Source organism: Balaenoptera borealis (assembly GCF_965194805.1).
Source record: "Balaenoptera borealis genome assembly, chromosome: 13".
Lineage (NCBI taxonomy): Eukaryota > Metazoa > Chordata > Mammalia > Artiodactyla > Balaenopteridae > Balaenoptera > Balaenoptera borealis.
Genome location: NC_138870.1, coordinates 26,682,171 through 26,702,413, shown reverse-complemented (window position 1 = coordinate 26,702,413; position 20,243 = coordinate 26,682,171). Strand labels below are relative to the sequence as shown.

Here is a 20,243-nt window from a genome sequence, read left to right as displayed (position 1 = left end):
GGGTCAAGGGTAGACTTGAGAAGTTAAATTGGGAGTTTATTAGCAGAGAAGGATGTGTAGTCATGAATGGATAGACTAAGGAAGGGTTGAAAAGTGACTGAGTTGGAAAACCGGTATAGAGTTATTGAGGGAGGCAGAGATGGAAGAGAAGGTCCTAAATTGAAAAGAGGATATTGGAGTTAAGATTTCAGAGGTCAAGGCGTTTTAGATTCATGTGGTCCAAGAGAGTGGGATAAGGAAATAGTGTGAAGATGAAAGGCACTATGATTCATAAAAATTTGGAGTGCTAAGGAGTTTGTATTTTATCTTGAAGTTGATGGGAAATCATCAAGGAAGGGACATGACAGTATTAACCTGTAAGAAACACTACTCTGATGGAATTGTAGAGAATGGGCAAAACTGGAAGCAACCAGAGACATATTGCTAGGCACTTTTGCACCCAGCTGAAGGGCGTGGTCCCATTTACAGCCCCTGTAGAGGGGAGAGCTTTCAGGCAGCTAAGTTTTCCACCACAAAGTTTCTGCCCTCTTGATTGAACCCAGTTAGCTGAACCAATCTGTCTTAATTACCTGCTCCAGGAAAGATCACACCCCTTCAGATGTATTTTGCCCACAGTCATCTTCTTTACAAATGTAATTAAACTCTCTTTTTCTGGGTTAACCTCAGGAACAACTAGCTCCTTAATATTTTTATGCCATTGAAATTTTGGGGCCAGATATGGCCACAGTGGGTGGAGACAGTATAACCTTTCTTGCCTTTCACTACTTTTCTGAGAAGATCTGGAAATATTTCAGAAACCCTCAGGAATAGAGTTAGTTTCTCCGATCTGGAACAGTTACTTTCTAAGTATATTTTTTCTGTTTACATTTGTCTCTTCTAGCACATTGTAAGTTCCTTCATAGTAACCTGCATTGAATTCATTTTGTTATAATGTGGTGCCTAAGTATCGTAGTACTCTGGCCCAAAAATACGTGTTTAAAAAACGTTCTGTGAGGGACTTCCCTGGCGGTGCAGTGGTTAAGAATCCGCCTGCCAATGCAGGGGACACAGGTCGAGCCCTGGTCCGGGAGGATCCCAAACGCCGCAGAGCAACTAAGCCCCCAGCGCCACGACTAATGAGCCTGAGCTCTAGAGCCCACGTGCCTAGAGCCCACGCAGCCAAAAATAAATAAATAAATAAGAAAAAAAAAAACAACAAACCGTTCAGTGAATGAGTGAGTGAGTGAATGAATGAATGATGGCTCCCACAGACTGAGGGAGCCTTGTTCTCCTTTGGGCTAGATGATCTCAAGGTCCCAACAAGTCTGCCCTGGAACAGGCTCAGTTGTAATGCCCAAAGAGTGCTCAGACTAACAAAAAGTGCCACGCCATCCATATATGCTTAATTTGGATGTAGCTGTAAAGAGACCTAGCTAGCTCGTTTCCGGATCTGCGAAGAGGCGGGAGGCTCTTTTCCGTATGGCAGCAAGACTGCCGCCTGCCGGAGCTAGTGAAACCGGTTTCCCTCCGGGAAAGAAGCCGAGACTACTTTCCGTACAGTAGCATGGTGGCCGCCAGCGGGGGCGGCCATAGCATCACGCCCGGGGGGAAGAGGCCGCCGTAAAGGAGGCGCCGCTTCCTCTTCTTACTTCTCCCGCCTCCCACCGGCTGTCGTAAAAGGGTGAATGGAGAGCGAGTTGTTGGGGGTAGAAAGGGAGGACAGGGGGCGCGGAGTCAGAGTGGCGCAGCAAGTGGCTGCAGGTGGCGACGGTGGCGGGGGGTGGGGAGTGAGGTAGTGCAAGGGTCGCGGAGGAGGCGGCTGAGAGGGTCAAAAGAAAAACTAAAGCTGCAGTCTGGCCTACTGGTCCGGGGGCCGCGGAGCCCCCGCCCGGGGAGATGGACCTCAACCGGATCATCCAGGCGCTGAAGGGCACCATCGACCCGAAGCTGCGGATTGCAGCTGAGAATGAACTCAACCAGGTAAGGAGCAGGCCTGCGGCGCCCCCCGCCGGCTCGCCGGACTCTCCCTCCTCGACGCCCCTGATCTCCACCCCCACCCGGGCCCCGGGCCCCGGGCCCCAGACCCCGACGCGTCTCTCGGCCGGTTCCACCCTCGCCCCAGCCCCCGCCCCGGGGTCCAGTGGCGCCGCACTCCCCGGATCTTTTCTCAACGGCTCACGCACCTGTTGGCCACCTTTGCATCTTTTCATGTCGTTTTCCTTCCCCAGTGCAGTTTGTTCAGCCTGCTTGGTCTGCAAAAAGAAGCTTTAGCAAGCTTTGCTAGTGTTTTAGGAATGTGATTTCTTTTCCTTAAGTACGCTGACTTGGTGGGAAAATTCACTTAAAATTCAAATCTGAGTTCAGCTTTTCTGCAGACCCAGCCCTTTTTAGGTGTTGCTGTGGGAAACCCTGCCCATCGACTGCTTCTGTGGGGTTGGCAGCACCGTTTAGACACTGATTGGCAGAGTTTTGTTGGAGCGTTGGAGAAATGCTGTCAGGAGAGTGCTCTGGAAGAACAGGCAATTTTTATGGTGGTAGTGCTTTGCGAAAGACACGCCGAGTAGTAAGTGTTTGTAGGGATTTCTTATAAACGGTAAAATGTGTGAGACTTTCTTTCATCCCCCATCCTCTATTCTTACTAACTAGGCTTGACCATGTTCCAGCGATACTACCGACATTTACAAATTTAATGATCCCAAACCCTAGCTTGTATTTTACTCCTCACCTGTAAGAATGAATCAGAGACCTCTCACTAAAAAGTACAAATTAAGGTCCACCCCCAGGATAGAGTGACAGCTGTTTGAGGTTGCAATAATCCTTAAAATGTAAAGGAATATACCTAAATTAGTGGCTCTCAAAGTGTTGCCCAGGATGAGCACCATCAACATCGTTTGGGAACTTGTTGGAAATGCAAATTATGGGGCTTCACTCTAGACTTAAAGAATTAGAAACTCTGGGGATGGGGCCCAGTTATGTTTTAATTAGCTAGCTAGGTGATTCTGTGCTTCCTAAAGTGTGAGAACGACCGTCCTAAGTAAATGTTTCTGTAGGAGTTCACTTAGGTTTTCCCTGGTTGTAGTTGACTTTAAAGTGCAGATATCCATTGTAAATCTCTGAAAGGGATTATTTTAATGGGAAATCTGGGTGGAGTAAGTGTGAATCCAGGATTTCCAAGAGATAAAAGGGAGAGTGAAAACACTGACTCTGGAGGGAAGGTTGAGTTGAACTGAAGCCCAAAGGGAATGCATCGGTGCTTCAAAGAGAAAAGGATTCTCACTCAGAATAGGGGAAAGTTAAAGTCAGTACCTGTCCCAGGCTTTGCAGAGCAAAAGTACTATATGTTGCTTGGCTAGAAGAGTAGTAATCCAGGCATTGGTTAGGAGGAACAAAGCAAGAGCTGAACTTGCAATCTACCAGTATGAACAGGGGAGTTGGCCTGTTTCTCTTCACAGTGAGGCCAGATGTTATACTGACAGTGTTGACAGGGATCGTGTCTTTGCTATCATGTTGTACTACCCTGCCTCTGTTAGCCCACCCTTGCTTTGTTTCTGAGTCATCAGTATGTAAGTGCGGTTGAATTTATTGAAGTGGAAAAGGTAGGTAGGAAAGCCTACAGAACTACAAGAGACATTTAGGATCCATTTCTACCCTTTTCTTCGTGATATTTCAATCCAAATCCATTCCAACCTCACTCTGCCCTGCCCCATATCCACCCAACTCATCACAGACCACAATTTCCTCTGCAACTTCTAAAAGTAGCTTATTGCTATGTCACTCATTTAACATTTATATTTAGTATAATGCTTTGGATTGTAATATGCTCTAAGTATTTTTTTGAATTGTAAGTAGAAGACCAAAGTATAATGTCACATAACCTTTTAATAAAACATGGTTTTAATGTCGGATTTTGTATGCTTTATCCTTTACCAGCACTGTAACCTCCTTTTTTGTTGAGTAAACAGGTGGGTAATCTACCATAAATGATTAGGGTCCAGCTTATTTAATATTTTAGTCTAGGTCCCCCCACGATAAACATTCTCTGCGTAGGAAATAGGGGCAGTTTCTACAGTGTACTGATTGATTTGTCAGTTGCCATTTAGAAGAGTAGGCAGTTTCAAATCATAACGGCCTGTGTTCCAAAGGACTGGCTCCTTGACTGCTATATCTGATATTGTTTCTCTGGAAAAAATGTGTTTTCAGTGTTATTGGAGGATATTAAGAATGGATCCTGTACACATTCATCATTGTCTTTAAACCCAGCAGTCCCTTTAGCAGCAGCATAGGGAAGTAGGAATGGGTAGATATCTTTTTCCAGTAACTCATCCAGAAAGGTGTCTTCTTTTAATAAATCATGGCCTCAAAAGGGAAGATATTTACTTTCATTGCCACTCTTTGGAATTTCTCCTTTTCCATGCATCTGTATGTATCATTTTTATTGCCCTTTAAGAGAGTTTGCTTCTATGAATAACATATTTATCGGGTTATTTGCAGGCACTACTACAAGACTCTGCTCTCATGGACCTTACATTCTAGTGGGGGATACAGAAAAGTAAATAATACAATTTTAGGTTATAAGTGCTGTAGAGAGTAAAGCTCTAGAGAGAGTGTTGGGATGTATAAGTAGTGTGATCAGTCTCTGAAGAATGGCATTGAGCAGAGACCTAGATATTGTGAAGAAGTGAACCAGATGAAGAACTGGGAGAGGAAGAAAGGGAAGAGCAAGTTCAGTAAAGGCCTTCAATTTGGTGTGTTGGAGGACTGGAAAAGTTAATGTTGAGGGAGCAATGAGGCAGAGTGGAAAAACATCAGGTTTTTTGCTTTAAATGAATTCTCATAAAATGCAGAATTTAGCTAAGCAAGGAAAGTTTATTTTCAGAAAACTTCACAGGTATGAACCAAATATCCTCAAGAAATCATTGAGAGATAGTATTATTATTATTTTTTAGAAACTTGAAGCCCAGGGTAGAAAAGGAAATTGGATAAATATTTGTAAGGAAAGTAATATGAGAATATATCTGAATTTACCACTGAATGTTTTAGCTGATCAAATTAATGTTGATTGAATCAAGGCTGAAAGAAGACAAAAAGTTGCAGAAGTTCTCTGAAATGTCAAACAGTTGTAAAAAGAGGAGTTCCAAAATGTGTACAATGACAACAGTGTTGAAATAAAATCTCCACTATAACTACTTCCAAATAAGTAGTATTAATCTAAGTGTAAAGGTTATTTTGTACTTATGTATAATAAGTAAACTATGTAGATTAAAACTAAACAATATATATGTTTCAATCAATGATTCACTACAGGATCTTACAGTATCTCAAAAGTTATAAACATGAGTTATTTTACAAGAATGTAAATGTAGAAGGTGAGACTGAGCTAAATCTGTTTTAATTTTGACTCCTGTAAACTGCTATTAAAAGAAATCTGTTTTCTTAAAAACTACTTTAAATTTCTGGTGGTTTCAATTTACTTTATACACAACAGATTTAAGATTTTGAGGTTTATACAGGATGAAAGGAAGAGCAATTATAAGATAATTTAAAATTTTACTGAAAGATATGGAAAGACTTGGAAAGCATAATGTTCCTGGATGGAAAGAAGCGATATTTTAAAGATGCCAGTTTTCTCCAAATTGTTGGTCAAACATTTATTTATTTATTTTTAATATGTATTTATTTGGTTGCACCGGGTCTTAGTTGTGGTAGGCGGGCTCCTTAGTTGCGGCACACAGGCTCCTTAGTTGTGGCATGTGAACTCTTAGTTGTGGCATGCATGTGGGATCTAATTCTCTGACCAGGGATCGAACCCCGGCCCCCTGCATTGGGAGCATGGAGTCTTAACCACTGCGCCACCAGGGAAGTCCCTGAACATTTATCTTAATAAATGCTATTATAAATAATAGGAAAGGTGATAAATTTAAAAAATGGAGTGGTATGCATAAACCTAGTGGTGTACTGAAAGGGATGCACCATAGATCCAGGCTCCTGGGAGGAGGTAAGCAGAAAAGACTCTCTGCATCATGGTCTGGCTTTACCCTCACTGAGTATGAGTCTTTTCTGGGAATGTCAGCGGGCAAGGCCAAGTGTGAGCTCTGGGAATGTGGCAGGCCTGTACTAGACAGGTACTAGGTCCAGGTACTAGACATCTGGAGGGTATATGATCAGAAGGAATAGGCTGCTCTCTATTTTTTTTTTGCTTCTAAAGTTACCATGGCCAAACTCAGGAATAGGTCAAAGTAGAACATGTCTATGGGGAGAAATGGCCCAGGCAGCAGGCAGTTCATCAGCACAGGCTCACTTGGGCATTGTTAAGTTTAAAAGATGCTCTGGCAACAGAGAGCAGCTGGTGACGACAGCTCTCAACACTGTCTTGTGAAGCACACTGTTCCAGTCTGGACTGGTTCCTCTCTATAGCTCATGCACAGCCATTGTCCATATTCTGTGTTGGATCTCTTGTTTTCTGTAGCCCATGTTTTCCTGTTTGTCAAAAATACCATAAACAAAATTGAAGCACAAATAAGCTGGAAACAAACACTTGCAATGTATAAGTCAAACAAAAATTTGAGATTAAATTCATAAAATATCTCCTAGAATTTATTAAGAATAAAACAAATATTCCACTTACAAAAGGGTGAGGGGAAAAAGGAATTTGTAGAAGAAAACAAATAGCCAACAAACAGGAAAAAAAATTCAAGCTAGAATAAATGTAATTTAAAATATGAATAAGGTTTAAAAGTTTTGAAGGAATGATAATGCTAATCCCTATATTAGATAGATGAACACACACGTATTCTACTCTTGAGAGTGTAAATTGCTACACCCTTTCCGGAGAGCATTTTGACAATATATGTCCAAAAAACATGAAAGTGTTCTTACTCATTTATTCATCAATTTATTCTAAGTAAATTTTTCTGACTTGGAGTATTTTAGTAATCTTCATTTGGCTTTGGAGAGTTTTTCTCACTTTAAAAGTGATTCTTTTATTTGGACAGTAATGCATTCAGGAACAGGTGCTAACAGTTATTCGTTTATATTGCCCTATTTTTTTATAAAATATTTCTTTGTAATTTCAGTCTTACAAGATTATCAATTTTGCCCCCAGTTTACTTCGGATTATAGTCTCTGACCATGTGGAATTCCCAGTACGCCAGGCAGGTGAGTTGGTTTTTTTATCCTTTATAAGTTTATTTATGGGTAAAAGTAGGACTAGCGTTTTATTTCATTTCTAAATATCTGCTTTCTTTGAAAACATAGGAAACACACGTGAAGTATTTCTAATGGCTTAAAAACTCCACTCTCTTTTTCCCTGGAAATTTAGAGGTCCATACTGAGCTCTTAAATCTCCCATAGCTTTTTCTTTCCTCTTCTCCCTTCTAGCTTCTAGCTACAGTTCCTTTTCTCTATAACCTTGTCATTTTTCCCTCTTAGCTTTCCCAGTTTTAATAACTTTATCTCCCTAATTTTTAATGCTTCCTGGTGGCCTTGCCTTTGTGCCCATAGATTAAGGCCATGAATTTGTATATATTAATTTGGTTCCATTCATGCGTCAGATCATGGAGATAAGGTTTGCACAGGTGTTCTTAACCACATGATTGGGGAGCAGGACTTTTGTTATAAACATGAAACTTACTTTTGAGTCTGAGGGATCTTAGGGTAGTTCCCTGATGTTGTGTATAATTCTTCTTTTTACTTTTTTAATGAACTGGTAATTAGAACCCAGAAGGTTAAAAAATGGAGAAAGTCTTGGAGTGTAATGAGTCCTGGAAAGAGAATAATTTCATGATAAAAGGGGTAAAATGATAATAGCTAATTAAAAAATATGTAATTGAAGAGACTTAAAGAATTATGTAGGTGATATGTACTAATAAATAATTTGGGCAATATAGAAAAATAGAAACAAAAAAGTAGAAAAAAATTACCTGACATTCATCACTCAGAAATGACCATCATTAACATTGGGTGAACATTAGTCTTTGCATGTGTTCAAGTAGAAGGATAGATGAACAATATAGAAATGGGATTATACTATACATGCTGATAAAAGTATTTAGTTTTACTTGAACATAACAGAATAAAAAAGTAGGGAACCATTAAGTTTTGGAAAAATATGTATGATTTTCTAAATGATCCATTTGTGGTTAAGAAAAACCTATGGAAAAACCTTCACGGTGGAATTATTTTTTTACTTTAATAAGGTTTATAAGACTTCTATGTAAGTTTTTTGAAACCACAATTCTCAATTTAATCTTTGTTTTATAAAATAGGGCTGTTTTGAAACCACATTTTGCTAAGTGGAACCTATTTTAATAACCTAAGTGTTTATAGCACCATTGTGAATTTCCCATAAAGCTTTGTAGAAACAGTATTTTTAAATATCTTAAAGCAATTTATTAAATTAATATGTCTTCTTTATATGACATATAAACATTACAAAAATACAGTTTATATTATTAGATTGCTCTTAATCCCACCCCCAAAGATACCTACAATCAACTTTGGTGCATGGTTCTCTAATTCTTTTTTTTTCTGTAGATAAGCTGGTTTTAAAAAGTAACAAAAATCTGTTTGTATTACACATGCTATTTTATAATTTCCTTTTTTTTCATTTAACCTTATACCCTTGGGGGATCATACCATGTCAGTGCATGTACATATACTTCATTCTTTGTAAAAATTATTCAATATTTCTTTGAATTAGAACTGCCATAGTTTATTTAAGCAATCTGATATTAGTGGACATTTCCTTTATTGTCCCTTTTTGTTGTTTTTGATAGAGGTAATGCTGAAATGAACATCCTTGGACACATATCTCTGGATGCTCGTGCGGATAGTTTCACAGAATAAATTTTAACAAATGGAAGTGCTAGGTCAATGTTACTAACAATATTAACATTTAGAATTTTGAATCTTATCACCAAGTTGCATTTACTTGCTTTTTCTATCAACAGTGCATTAGAATGCTGGGTTCCCCATGTCCTCACCAACTGTATACAACTTTAAATCTTAATAACTTAGGTAATTAAGTTTTGATATAAAATGTAAATAGCATTTAAAGGCAATTTTTTCTTCACAGTTTATGTAGATTTCAAATCTGTTAGCCACATGACAGGGTTTGTCTTGGTGGTTGATCATGTCCTAATTTATTAGGACAGCTTTCTACTTTAGAGCATCCATTTTGTTATACAGTCTGAAATATACTGTGTAGACTTCTACATTATCACCTGAATTTAAGTGCCATTTATAAATTTTCTGTTCTATTTAATCTATTATTAAAAATACAAATGCTCCAAGAATCTGATGGTGACACCCAGACAGATAATTTATCATTTTAGCATGACATTTTAAGAAGAATGATATGATCTTTGATTAAAAAATATCAGCCTGTATAAAGCTGTAAAAAATTATGCTAATATTAAGTGGAAATACTTAGTTCTGCAAAATATTCAGTTCTTGATTATTTTGTTTGTGGGCAATTCTAAAATATTCTTGCTATTATCAAGCAAGCTCATTAGTGAATGTCCTTTATTACCTTACTGTGAAGAAATAGGAAATAAATGTAATATTTTGATATTGGCAAGCCAAACAAAATAAATTTGGATGTTTGCTTCACTGTTTTCCTTTTGATTGGTAAGCTTAATAGCATTATTAAGGTTAACCTCAGTGTTCCAGAATACAAAACCTAGAAATAAACAGAAAGTTGCCTCTGATCAGTCCAGAAGCACTTCAAGAAGCTCTTTTGTTAAAACTAATGTGTCTTATTTGTAGGATACTCAGAATCTATTTAATCTTGTTTTAGATATAATATATACACTTTGTTACCTTATTTCCTAGCCTTTAACAGATTAAAGTAATAACAAGGGAGAGAAGGAGAGAAGGGCTACCAAATTACTATGAAAAATGGAAAAAGCTTAAAAACATCAACTCAAAAAGCACAGCATTCTGCTTCACAGAGTTTAATGGCATCCTTTCCCCTTTGAGGTTATGGAACCCAGTTGATCTGTGTAGTGGTGGCTCTGGGTCCAGAGGATAGAGCGTATGTGATGATTCATTGTGTTTGAGAAGGGGAGAAGCGTGTGTATGTTTTAAAACTAATTTCAAACTTAAGATGCTTGAAATTGTAAGTGGATTCTGCAGAAAAGCAAATTTTAATACTTAATTTCTTTATGAAGGAATTAAGATATTTGTATTTTCTTAGCTTTGGCAAATGTTAGATACTTGAATTAAATGATTAAAGGGAGATTTTTAGATTATTGGTACAGTTTCAGTTATTTTTGGTATTTTTCCTTCATTATCTTTAGTAATCCATGATTATCCATGAGAGTAATTAATATTCTCTTTTCAAATTATTCATTAAGTTCAATTTTATTTTAACTAATTGCAGATTTATTCCAACATATACAAATTTGTCAGTGTGCCTTTTATATAGGCCATCTCTTGTGATGTCCCATAATAAAAATATTTTTAGTTATAAAATTAATAGCGTTTAATGACTGAATTATGAGTAAGTCCATGATTTTACCATGTCTGTATCTTTGCTTCTGAAAGTTGTTTTTTATTTTCAAGACTAGTTCTGTAGGGATTAAAATGCTGTGTATAATATATTGATTTTTTGATTTTTCTTTTTGCAAAGATTAATCTCATGAAATCAGTCTGAACTGCTGACAGGTTGGACCATATTCTTAGATCATTTATTCATTTTTTTCAACAGTTTATGTATTTTTATTGCTGATGACTGTAATATTAAAAAATAAATATACTGGGACAAACGATGGTACTTAGTCCAGAGCCTGTGTGATCTGAATTAAAAAAAGACAAAAACCCAAACTATCTCACATATAGACACATTTTCTCCCTCTCTCTCCCTCCCTCCCTCCCTCCCTTTCACTCTCTCAAATAATTTTTGTTTTTGTCCTAAAAAATGGAAATCCTAGGTGAAATTGTCTTTTTCAGACCTGTGTTGAATCAAAACTAATGAAAGAGGAGCTTGTAGGGTGTCAGGTTTATAATTTCATTGGGTTTCTGTTGTATTATAGCCAATGTAGAACATGGTGGTTTATTCTCTGTGGTATAATGCTTTTACGAGCCAATTTAGTTTATGTTAAAATTGAGATGAAGGGAGGATTGGGTGGGGGGGAGAAGGGAGAGGAGAAACTTAAGGGAAGAAAGTTATAATGCTTTGCAGATCATCTCTCTTTATTCATATATATTATGTATATGTAAGAATATGACACTATAAGTATTAATTTACATTCAGTGCTCAGCTGGGATGGTTAGAAAACTTCACATCCCCTATCAAAATTCTGTAGCAGTATGTTAGCTTCTTTCAGAAGTCTTTTGTTAAATGTTGATGATGATTAAAAAGAATAGGAATAGAATCATTGATTATGTATTTTGATAGAAATAAACAGGTAAGAAATTTCCTGAGATTTTCCAAAAATATTTGAAAGCTGATGTCCTTTTCTTTATTGTTATATTTGCAAGTGGCAAATATTTCAAAAGGGTTAGATAAAAATTACCAATACTATAGGTATTTCAAAACGGTAGTGCGGGATAATAGCCAGTGAAAGAAAAACAAAAAAAGCAATCTGCATGAAGGACTGTAGAATTTCATGTGTTGTCAGTTCAGTATTAGGCATTATGAACAGTATGACTCTTACAGTCTCAAAGTACATTTAGTAGAGTTTCATTTAGACCATCTTGTATTTAGTCTAAGGATGCATACTTGAGTCCCTGGATCATTTTTCTGTCATGTAAATTCTGGAAGCTTGATTTAATGAGATGTTTCCTGGTTAGGCTTGCTTTACTAGCTAAAGAGAAACTTTAAATTCTTATCCATTTTCCCTTCCCCACTTGGCTATTTATAACTGTAAGATTTTCCATTTTTGCTGGGTATCATGTTTAGCGTTGAAGGGTTTAGGCTTTCATGCTCTGTAAAGCTGAATGAAAGCCATCTTTTTGATACTGCTACTTTAGCATTTTTTTTCTCTGACTTAGCTGCCATTTACTTGAAGAACATGGTGACCCAGTACTGGCCGGACCGAGAACCTCCACCAGGAGAAGCAATATTTCCATTTAACATTCATGAAAATGATCGCCAGCAAATACGTGATAATATTGTGGAAGGAATAATTCGGTCTCCAGATTTAGTGAGGTACATTATACTATTTCTGTATGCTTAGTAGGAAGCCCAAAATATATGAATGGGGGAGGTTGGATTTAATCATCAGCCTCAAGTTTGTTTTTTAAAAGAGATAAAGTAATGAAGATGGGCACTCAAAGAGTACAGTTTTAGTTATTTGTTTTTGCATTTGTAATTCTTTGCCTCAAAATATTTTGGAAAAAAAAATTTAGTTTCTATAAGTTGCCACAAAAAGAGTTGAGGCAAAAATCTAACTAAAATTGTTGTATAGATCCTTGCTATGTGAATAACCTGTGTTCTTAGTTATGAGCTCTTGACTTTTTACTATCTGCTTTTCTTTTCCCTGATACAGGGAAATTGACTTATGGGGGTTTTAACCTACCAGTTTTTGTAACACTTTACGTATCTTTTTGTTCATTTTTATGAACTGAGCTTCTTTTCTTTTGAAGAAGACAGGATAGAGAAAATATAAACTAGAAGAATTGTCTCTGGTTTTTCAAATTTAGATTAGATGCTATAAAGCAGCACTGTCCAATAGAACTTTCTGCAGTGATGGAAATCTTTTATATCCACACTGTCTGATATTTAGCCATGTGGCGTAGAAGCCAACTGAGTACTTGAAATGTGGCTAGTGTAACTGAGGAACCGAATTTTTAATTTAATTTTGATTAAATTACAGTGTGTGCATGTAGCTGGTACCTGCCCTTAGTGGACAGCAGAGGTGTAGGTCAAAAAAATAATGCAGTCTTAAAACAGGAGAAACAAATTCTTTTCACCATGAGCAAGTGATTAGGTTTCTTTTGAACATGTGGGAGGGAAATAGATGAAATTGAGGTAGGGGAATGAAATTATTTAACTTCAAGAGATTAGATGTAACCTTATCCCTGAGTGTATAATGTACATCGGCATAAGCAGAAGAAAGGGAAGAAGGTGTGAGGATAACAGTGAGGAAGGTGGACAAACATTGAACACCTCTTTGTGCAGTTGTTTGGGTAAGAGGAGAAAATAGGGGTATTGATGAAAGAAAATCATCATTCTCATTGGTTGCCCAAATGCCATCTGGTACTGGCTTCCCTGTGGTACCATCATGTGTCCACTTCTTGTCAAAATCTTTACATTTTCAAATCTCTCTGAATCTTGCAAGCAATGCTTCTACACATTAATATATGAAAGGATGGCTGTTCATAAACATCCTTTGCTTGGCTTGGAATTGAGAAAGGATTAAGAGGGTCAACCTGAAGATGAAATTAAAAAAAATGAAAAGTTTCAGTTTTATTGAATACAAATATGACCTATTTATTGTTTAGGAACAGCTGCTGGTGGCACAAGAGGTTATCTTTATTATGAGACAGTTCTTTGTGGCTTTGCTTCTTTTATGTCCTGAAGGCTTAACTGTAACTACTCTTAAAGAAATATTCTCAAAGTTTATTTAAGAGTATTGCAAAGGATCTTTTGCAATTAGATTTGGAAAAGATCCTTTGCAAGGGAAAGGCATTATTTGTTTGTTTCATTTCAGTGAAATCAAGTTATTGGCTGTCTTGGCGCTGTGGAATCCTAATTTAGCTAGATTCACTCTCCAACCATTTGCAAGTGACCATGTAAGGACATACTAATAGTTGGTAGAAGAGAAATTTTTTTCCCCTCACTTTCTTGTCAATCCCAATTACAGTTGGATCCAATTGAGGAAATGATTACTGACCTAAGTGTTATGAGATCACATCTTTCATAGCTTCACTTTGTGGTTTCATTAAAGAGATTTCTTCTTTTTTTTTTTTATGTCTTTCCTGTTGCTTTTTTCTTTATTTCTTTGGAAATAGCTCTTAGCATTCCTCTTCAGGAATTGCCAGCTAATGCTTGTTACTTCATACAAAAATTAGGATCTCAGGAAGCAGTGATAGGTGCAAAATACTGTGTGACTTGGAACTGATGATGAATGGTTCCAGGTTTTGGCTCACAGAGATGTTTCCCACTGTTATGTAGGCCTCCATTTTACTTACTTTGACCATTTTTAGGCTAAGTTTGTCCAGTTGAAATGATAAAATACTTTTTTGGTTTGTTTCCCCCTTAGGATATGATAACCAAAATACAAAATATAACAAGCTGGGAAATTTTACAGAGCTGGGGTGGATTCATTGTCTTTTTTTGGGAAAATTTTTAATGAATTTATTTTAAGTTTTTTTTTTTTTTTTTTGGTGTGGACCATTTTTAAAGTGTTTATTGAATTTGTTACAATATTGCCTCTGTTTTACGTTTTGGTTTTTTGGCCACAGGGCATGTGGGATCTTAGCTCCCCGACCAGGGATCAAACCCACACCCCCTGCATTGGAAGGCGAAGTCTTAACCACTGGACCACCAGGGAAGTCCCTGAATTTATTTTAAAATTCTTCATAGGACTTTATAGGTTTTTCTTTATAGGACTGCTCTTTTTCCCTCCACGCCAGATAAATATCTATATAATGTAGGTAAATAGAAATCAGAGTGTTTTTATGTACAATATTAGAGGTCTTTGAAGCCTGATATTTATAACTACTTAGATTTTGGACTTTTTTCCCCCACTTTATAGAGTCCAGTTAACAATGTGTCTCCGTGCCATCATTAAATACGATTTCCCTGGTCACTGGCCAGCGGTAGTCGACAAGATAGACTATTACTTGCAATCACAGAGCAGTGGAAGCTGGCTTGGCAGTTTATTATGTCTGTATCAACTGGTGAAGACATATGAGTAAGTTGATTTCTATTGGCTGAAGATACCAGCCTCCTGTTACTTAGAAAGAATTGCATTGCATAGAGGGGTCTGCTATGGGTGTTCTACAGAATCAGGTTAGTTTGGGAAATGTTGGATTAAACACAGTTAAACATGTTTATTTACTACAATTTTTCAAAGAATCTTTAATCTGCTAATGTACTAATCTCTAAGTTAGTGCTTTTCAAACTTATTTGTTAGTTTCAGAGGACTGTTTATTAACAGCTTTCCTTGGAAATTTTGATGGAGAGAGGTACCTTAACATTTGTCTTTAAGTAAGCACATCATTAAGTAAACCAAACATTTACCTTTTTGGATGCAAGGTAGAAAATGTTCAAGTTTCTTTGCTAGTGACTTTCTTTTCTATAAAAGTTGCTTGGGAGGTGTGGGACTAGTGTCGCATTTAATAGCAGTGCTTTCTAGCTTCTAAGGGGATTGCTGCTCCTGCATGCAAAATCCTGTAGTCTTCCTTCTAAAATGATTTTTAGAGGATATTTTAGATTTATACGTGTTAAAGTGGTCTAAGAGCACCTAAATTTGTAAACTGTTTTAACTTCTCAAAGTAGGGTGGTAGACGGAGAAATGTTTTTTCCACCACATTATTTGTTATATGATAGGAATGTCTATTTGAACTGTTTATCAACTTGTATTTTATAGCAAGAATTGTGGTATGTGAAAATTAATTTAAGTACTAGAAAAATCAATGTAGGAAAGTTGCAAAACTATCTTGGATTTTTTTGAACTAGTCTCTTTCTAGAAAGATTTTAGGTATTCTGCCTAAAACAGGGATATGCTCTTTCAAAGTTCCTTTCAAGTTTATTCTAACAATCCAAACAGAAAATGTAAGCTAGTGTTTGGAATATTATTGTTTAGCTTTATATAGTTTAAAAATATTGTTTTTCATTCATTGTTTATAGCTCTTTTGTGGGGGAGAAATTATTGTTTTCTCTTTTTGTCTTTGCTTATGTAGATATAAGAAAGCAGAGGAAAGAGAACCTCTTATAGCAGCAATGCAAATATTTCTGCCTCGTATTCAGCAACAAATCATGCAGCTCCTTCCTGATTCCTCACATTATTCTGTATTAATACAGAAGCAGATCCTGAAAATCTTTTATGCACTTGTGCAGGTAAGTTTCTATAGCAGAAGACAAATACGGAGCCTTGTATTTCTGCCTGATACATAGAAAGTGCTCAGTAAGTGTCAGTTATTGTTAAAAATTACATATTGTATATTCTCACATGTATTTCCTTAAAAAAATCCTTATGAGCAAACAGACTTTGAGAGGTCAACTTAATTGTCCAAGGTTATCTGAGTGGCAGAGCTGAGATTCAGTGTCCATATGCCTTTCACCCGCAGTGTCTGAAGTCTGGGTATGGAAGAAACAAGGTAGTTAACTTCCCTGAAACCCGATAATTTGACTAATCTGTCCATAGCATTCTGCCTGTAGATTAGTTATGATTATAGGAGAAGAGGAAGGAAAAGAAGAGAGCTGCTTTTTTTAATTGGGAAATCATATTGATGGTAGTTTCTTTGCATTTGACCCATTTAAAGCTAACAAACAAGATTGAGTGCCTCATTTACCTTAATTTAAAATACTTCCTTTTTCTTACCTGAAAGCTATAAAGAACATTAATATGGAATGTTTTAAATATAAAAATATTTAAAATTTAATCCTCAAAAGACTTGGGTAAGTTATTTCGATCTGGGCGGAGAAAGAATAATTGTTGTCAGTTTAAACTGTGTGATGATGAATGGATTAAGCCTTTATTTCATGCTTTCTAGTTAAATTAGTCACGGCAAGAGGGTAGTTTCATCAGGCTAGAGAGCCAAGATAGTTTGGTTTTGTTCTTGGCTTCTATCTGACGTAAGTACTTTTGTACTGTTCTAGAATATTTCACTTGAATAAAGATTTATATTTTTAGCCTCATCTTTTAAACTTTTAATAGAGACAGTCCAAGGCAGATTTTCCTTTTTTTTCAGCTTAGCCTTTTTTGGGGAAGAGAGAAGGGGAAAGGAGGCACATCTGAGAAAAGAGAAGAAACTGGACTACTAGGAAAACATATTCCTTCACCCTCTATTTTGTTTTTTCTTTTTTTAAATGTAATAAGGTAGGAAGATGTACGGTGCTTTTGTTTTTGTTCTTCCGTTCAGAAATCTTTCTCAGGAGAATCACTTTGTGGCAAATATTTTTTATTCAGTGAGATGTTTTGCCGTTAGATATAGTAATATCCCATTTATTCTGAGCCAGACTTTCCTTTCCTATTGGGAGGAGCATAGCCAGGAATCAGTAAGTAAGACAGAGGCTGATGAAATCGTTTTCTTAAAGCCTCTACTTCTACTTGGTTTGCTAAGAGAACAAAAATCTAAATTTTTTTTCCTCAACATGTATGTGCTAAAAATCTAAAAAAACAGAAAAAAAACCTCATCATTTGAAACCATTTTAGTAATCTATTATATGCTAATACAGTAATATTCTTTAGTGGGAAATCCTGGAAGCAAAAATTTAGAAGGCTTTAAGAGGCACAGTTACAGTGTTTATGTAAGTAAAAAGTGATTGACAATTTGGGAAGAGGCAGAAAAGTTTATGTTTTAAAAAGTATGATACAATGAAATTGATTTTGTCTAAGCATTTATTAAATATTGTGTACAGGGCTGTTGAATATTCCGTACATATTTCAGAACTCGTTTGTCCAGAAGTGAACTCATTGTTACTTTCCCCCAGCCCTTAGCCTGCTCCTCCTATGTTCCCCATCGTAAAGCCAACTGACTCCCCACTGCATTTAGAACAAAGTGTTAACTTTTTCCCATGGCCTATAAAACCCTTCATCTCTTGCCTCATCTTATACCATACTTAGCTTGAGCTTTGTTCTTTACACTCCAGCCATATGGAAATTCTTTCAGCTTCATGAGCAGATCATGTCCTCTTGTCACTTCTGAGCCTTTAAGGCACTGTGTTTCTGCCTGGAGCATTCTCCTTCCCCTTTATGCCCTGGTCAATTTGTGCTCCTCCAGGTCTTGGCTTGCATATCACTTCTTCCAGGAAGTTGTCTCTGATAGTAGCAGGCTGCATTAGGTGGTCCTCATGGGTGCCCTTATCAACATTATACTGCTTTTATCTGTACTGTTTATCATACCATATTGTAATTCCTTGTTTAAATGTGTCCCCCCTCCGCCCCAACTAGACTGTGAGCTTTACTTAACATTATGTCCTTAGTGTGTAGTAGGTTTTGGAATGCATGGATGCAGAGGTGCTATGCCTCATCTCCTGTAGCTCAAGGTGTAGTAGGGGTGGGGTTGCACACTGTAATACAGTGGACTGTGATTTCATGCCACAGTGTAGAGGAAAGTAATTGAAAAAATGTTTCTTGAATGTTTCATGACATAAAGATTTTCATTAAAGTCATTAGAATGAGTTTCCACCACAAAAAAAGATAATTATGGGAGGAGAAATTAAGGAAACACCTCTATTTACAATTGCATCAAAAAGAGTAAAATACCTAGGGATAAACTTAACCAAGGAGGTAAAAAACCTATACTCTGAAAACTATAAAACATTGATGAAGGAATTTAAAAACAATACAAAGAAATGGAAAGATATTCTGTGTTCTTGGATTAGAATAATTAATATTGTAAAAATGTCCATACTACCTAAAGCAATCTGTAGATTTAATGCAGTCTCTATCAAAATACTGATGACATTTTTCATAGAACTAGAACAAATAATTTACAAAAGACCCTGATTTGCCAAAGCAATCTTGAGAAAAAAGAACAAACCTGGAGGTATCAGGCTCCCTGACTGCAGACTATACTACGGAGACACAGTAATCAAAACAGCATGGTACTGGCACAAAAACAAGCATATAGATCAATGGAACAGAACAGAGAGCTCAGAAATACACCCATGTACCTATGGTCGATTAATCCATGACAAAGGAGGCAAGAATATACAATGGAGAAAAGACAGTCTCTTCAGTAAGTGGTGCTGGGAAAACTGGACAGCTACATGTAAATGAACGAGATTAGAACATTTCCTCACACCATCTACAAAAATAAACTCAAAGTGGATTAAGACTTGGAAACCATAAAACTCCTAGAAGAGAAAATAGGGAGAAAACTCTTTGACATAAATCATAGCAATTTTTTTTTGATCTGTCTCCTAAGGCAAGGAAATAAAAGCAGAAATAAACAAGTGGGACCTAATTAAACTTAAAAGCTTTTGCACAGCAGAGGAAATCATTGACAAAACAAAAGACAACCTACTAAATGGGAGAAAATATTTGCAAAGGATATGACCAATAAGGGGTTAATATCCAAAATATATAAACAGCTCATACAACTCAATATCAAAAAAACAACCCAATTAAAAATGGGCAGGAGACCTGAATAGACATTTATCCAGAGAAGACATACAGGTGGCCAACAGGCACATGAAAAGATGCTGAACATCACTAATTATCAGAGAAATGCAAATCAAAACCACTAGATACCACCTCATACTGGTCAGAATAGCTATCATCAAAAAGTCTAGGGCTTCCCTGGTGGCACAGTGGTTGAGAGTCTGCCTGCCAATGTAGGGGACACTGGTTCGAGCCCTGGTCTGGGAAGATCCCACATGCCGCGGAGCAACTGGGCCTGTGAGCCACAACTACTGAGCCTGCGCGTCTGGAGCCTGTGCTCCACAACAAGAGAGGCCACGATAGTGAGAGGCCCGCGCACCGCAATGAAGAGTGGCCCCCGCTCGCCGCAACTAGAGAAAGCCCTCACACAGAAACGAAGACCCAACACAGCTAAAAATAATAAATAAATAAATAAATTAATTAATTAAAAAAAAAAAAGTCTACAAATAACAAATGTTGGCAAGGATGTGGAGAAAAGGGAATCCTCGTACATGTTGGTGGGAATGTAAATTGGTACAGCCATTATGGAAAGCAGTATGGAGGTTCCTGAAAAAACTAAAAACAGAACCACCACATGATCCAGCAATTCTACTGCTGGGTATATATCTGGAAAAAAATGAAAACACTAATTTGAAAAGATACATGCACCCCAATGTTCATAGCAGTATTATTTACAGTAGACAAAATATGGGAGCAACCTAAGTGTCCATCAATAGATGAATAGATAAAGAGGTGGTGTGTGTATCTACATACACACAATGGAATATTACTCAGCCATAAAAAAGAATGAAATTCTGCCATTTGCAACAATGTGGATGGACTTAGTGAAATAAGTCAGACAAAGAAAGACAAATACTCTTATCACTTACATGTGCAATCTAAAAAAATAAAACAAACGAATGTATATAACAAAACAGAAACAGATTTACAGTTATAAAGAACAAACTAGTGGTTAACAGTGAGGAGAGGGAGGTGGGGAGGGTC

The 20,243-nt window shown here is 36.9% G+C and overlaps 1 protein-coding gene across 3 annotated transcripts in view; it reads left to right on the top strand.

Moving 5' to 3' along the window:
* Positions 1 to 1,640: 1,640 nt before the first annotated feature.
* The window catches only part of IPO8 (importin 8), a 68,443-nt gene continuing 49,840 nt past the window's right edge, over positions 1,641 to 20,243 (top strand). The window contains exons 1-5 of one of the 3 annotated variants that reach the window (XM_082352125.1): positions 1,641 to 1,959; positions 7,082 to 7,134; positions 11,974 to 12,130; positions 14,682 to 14,840; positions 15,832 to 15,988. In XM_082352125.1, coding sequence (XP_082208251.1) covers positions 1,946 to 1,959; positions 7,082 to 7,134; positions 11,974 to 12,130; positions 14,682 to 14,840; positions 15,832 to 15,988 — 540 coding nt within the window. In that variant the 5' untranslated portion in view covers positions 1,641 to 1,945. Of the gene's footprint in view, positions 1,960 to 7,052; positions 7,135 to 11,973; positions 12,131 to 14,681; positions 14,841 to 15,831; positions 15,989 to 20,243 lie in introns of all 3 variants that reach the window. The other 2 variants (XM_082352124.1, XM_082352126.1) reach the window with 2 other exon arrangements.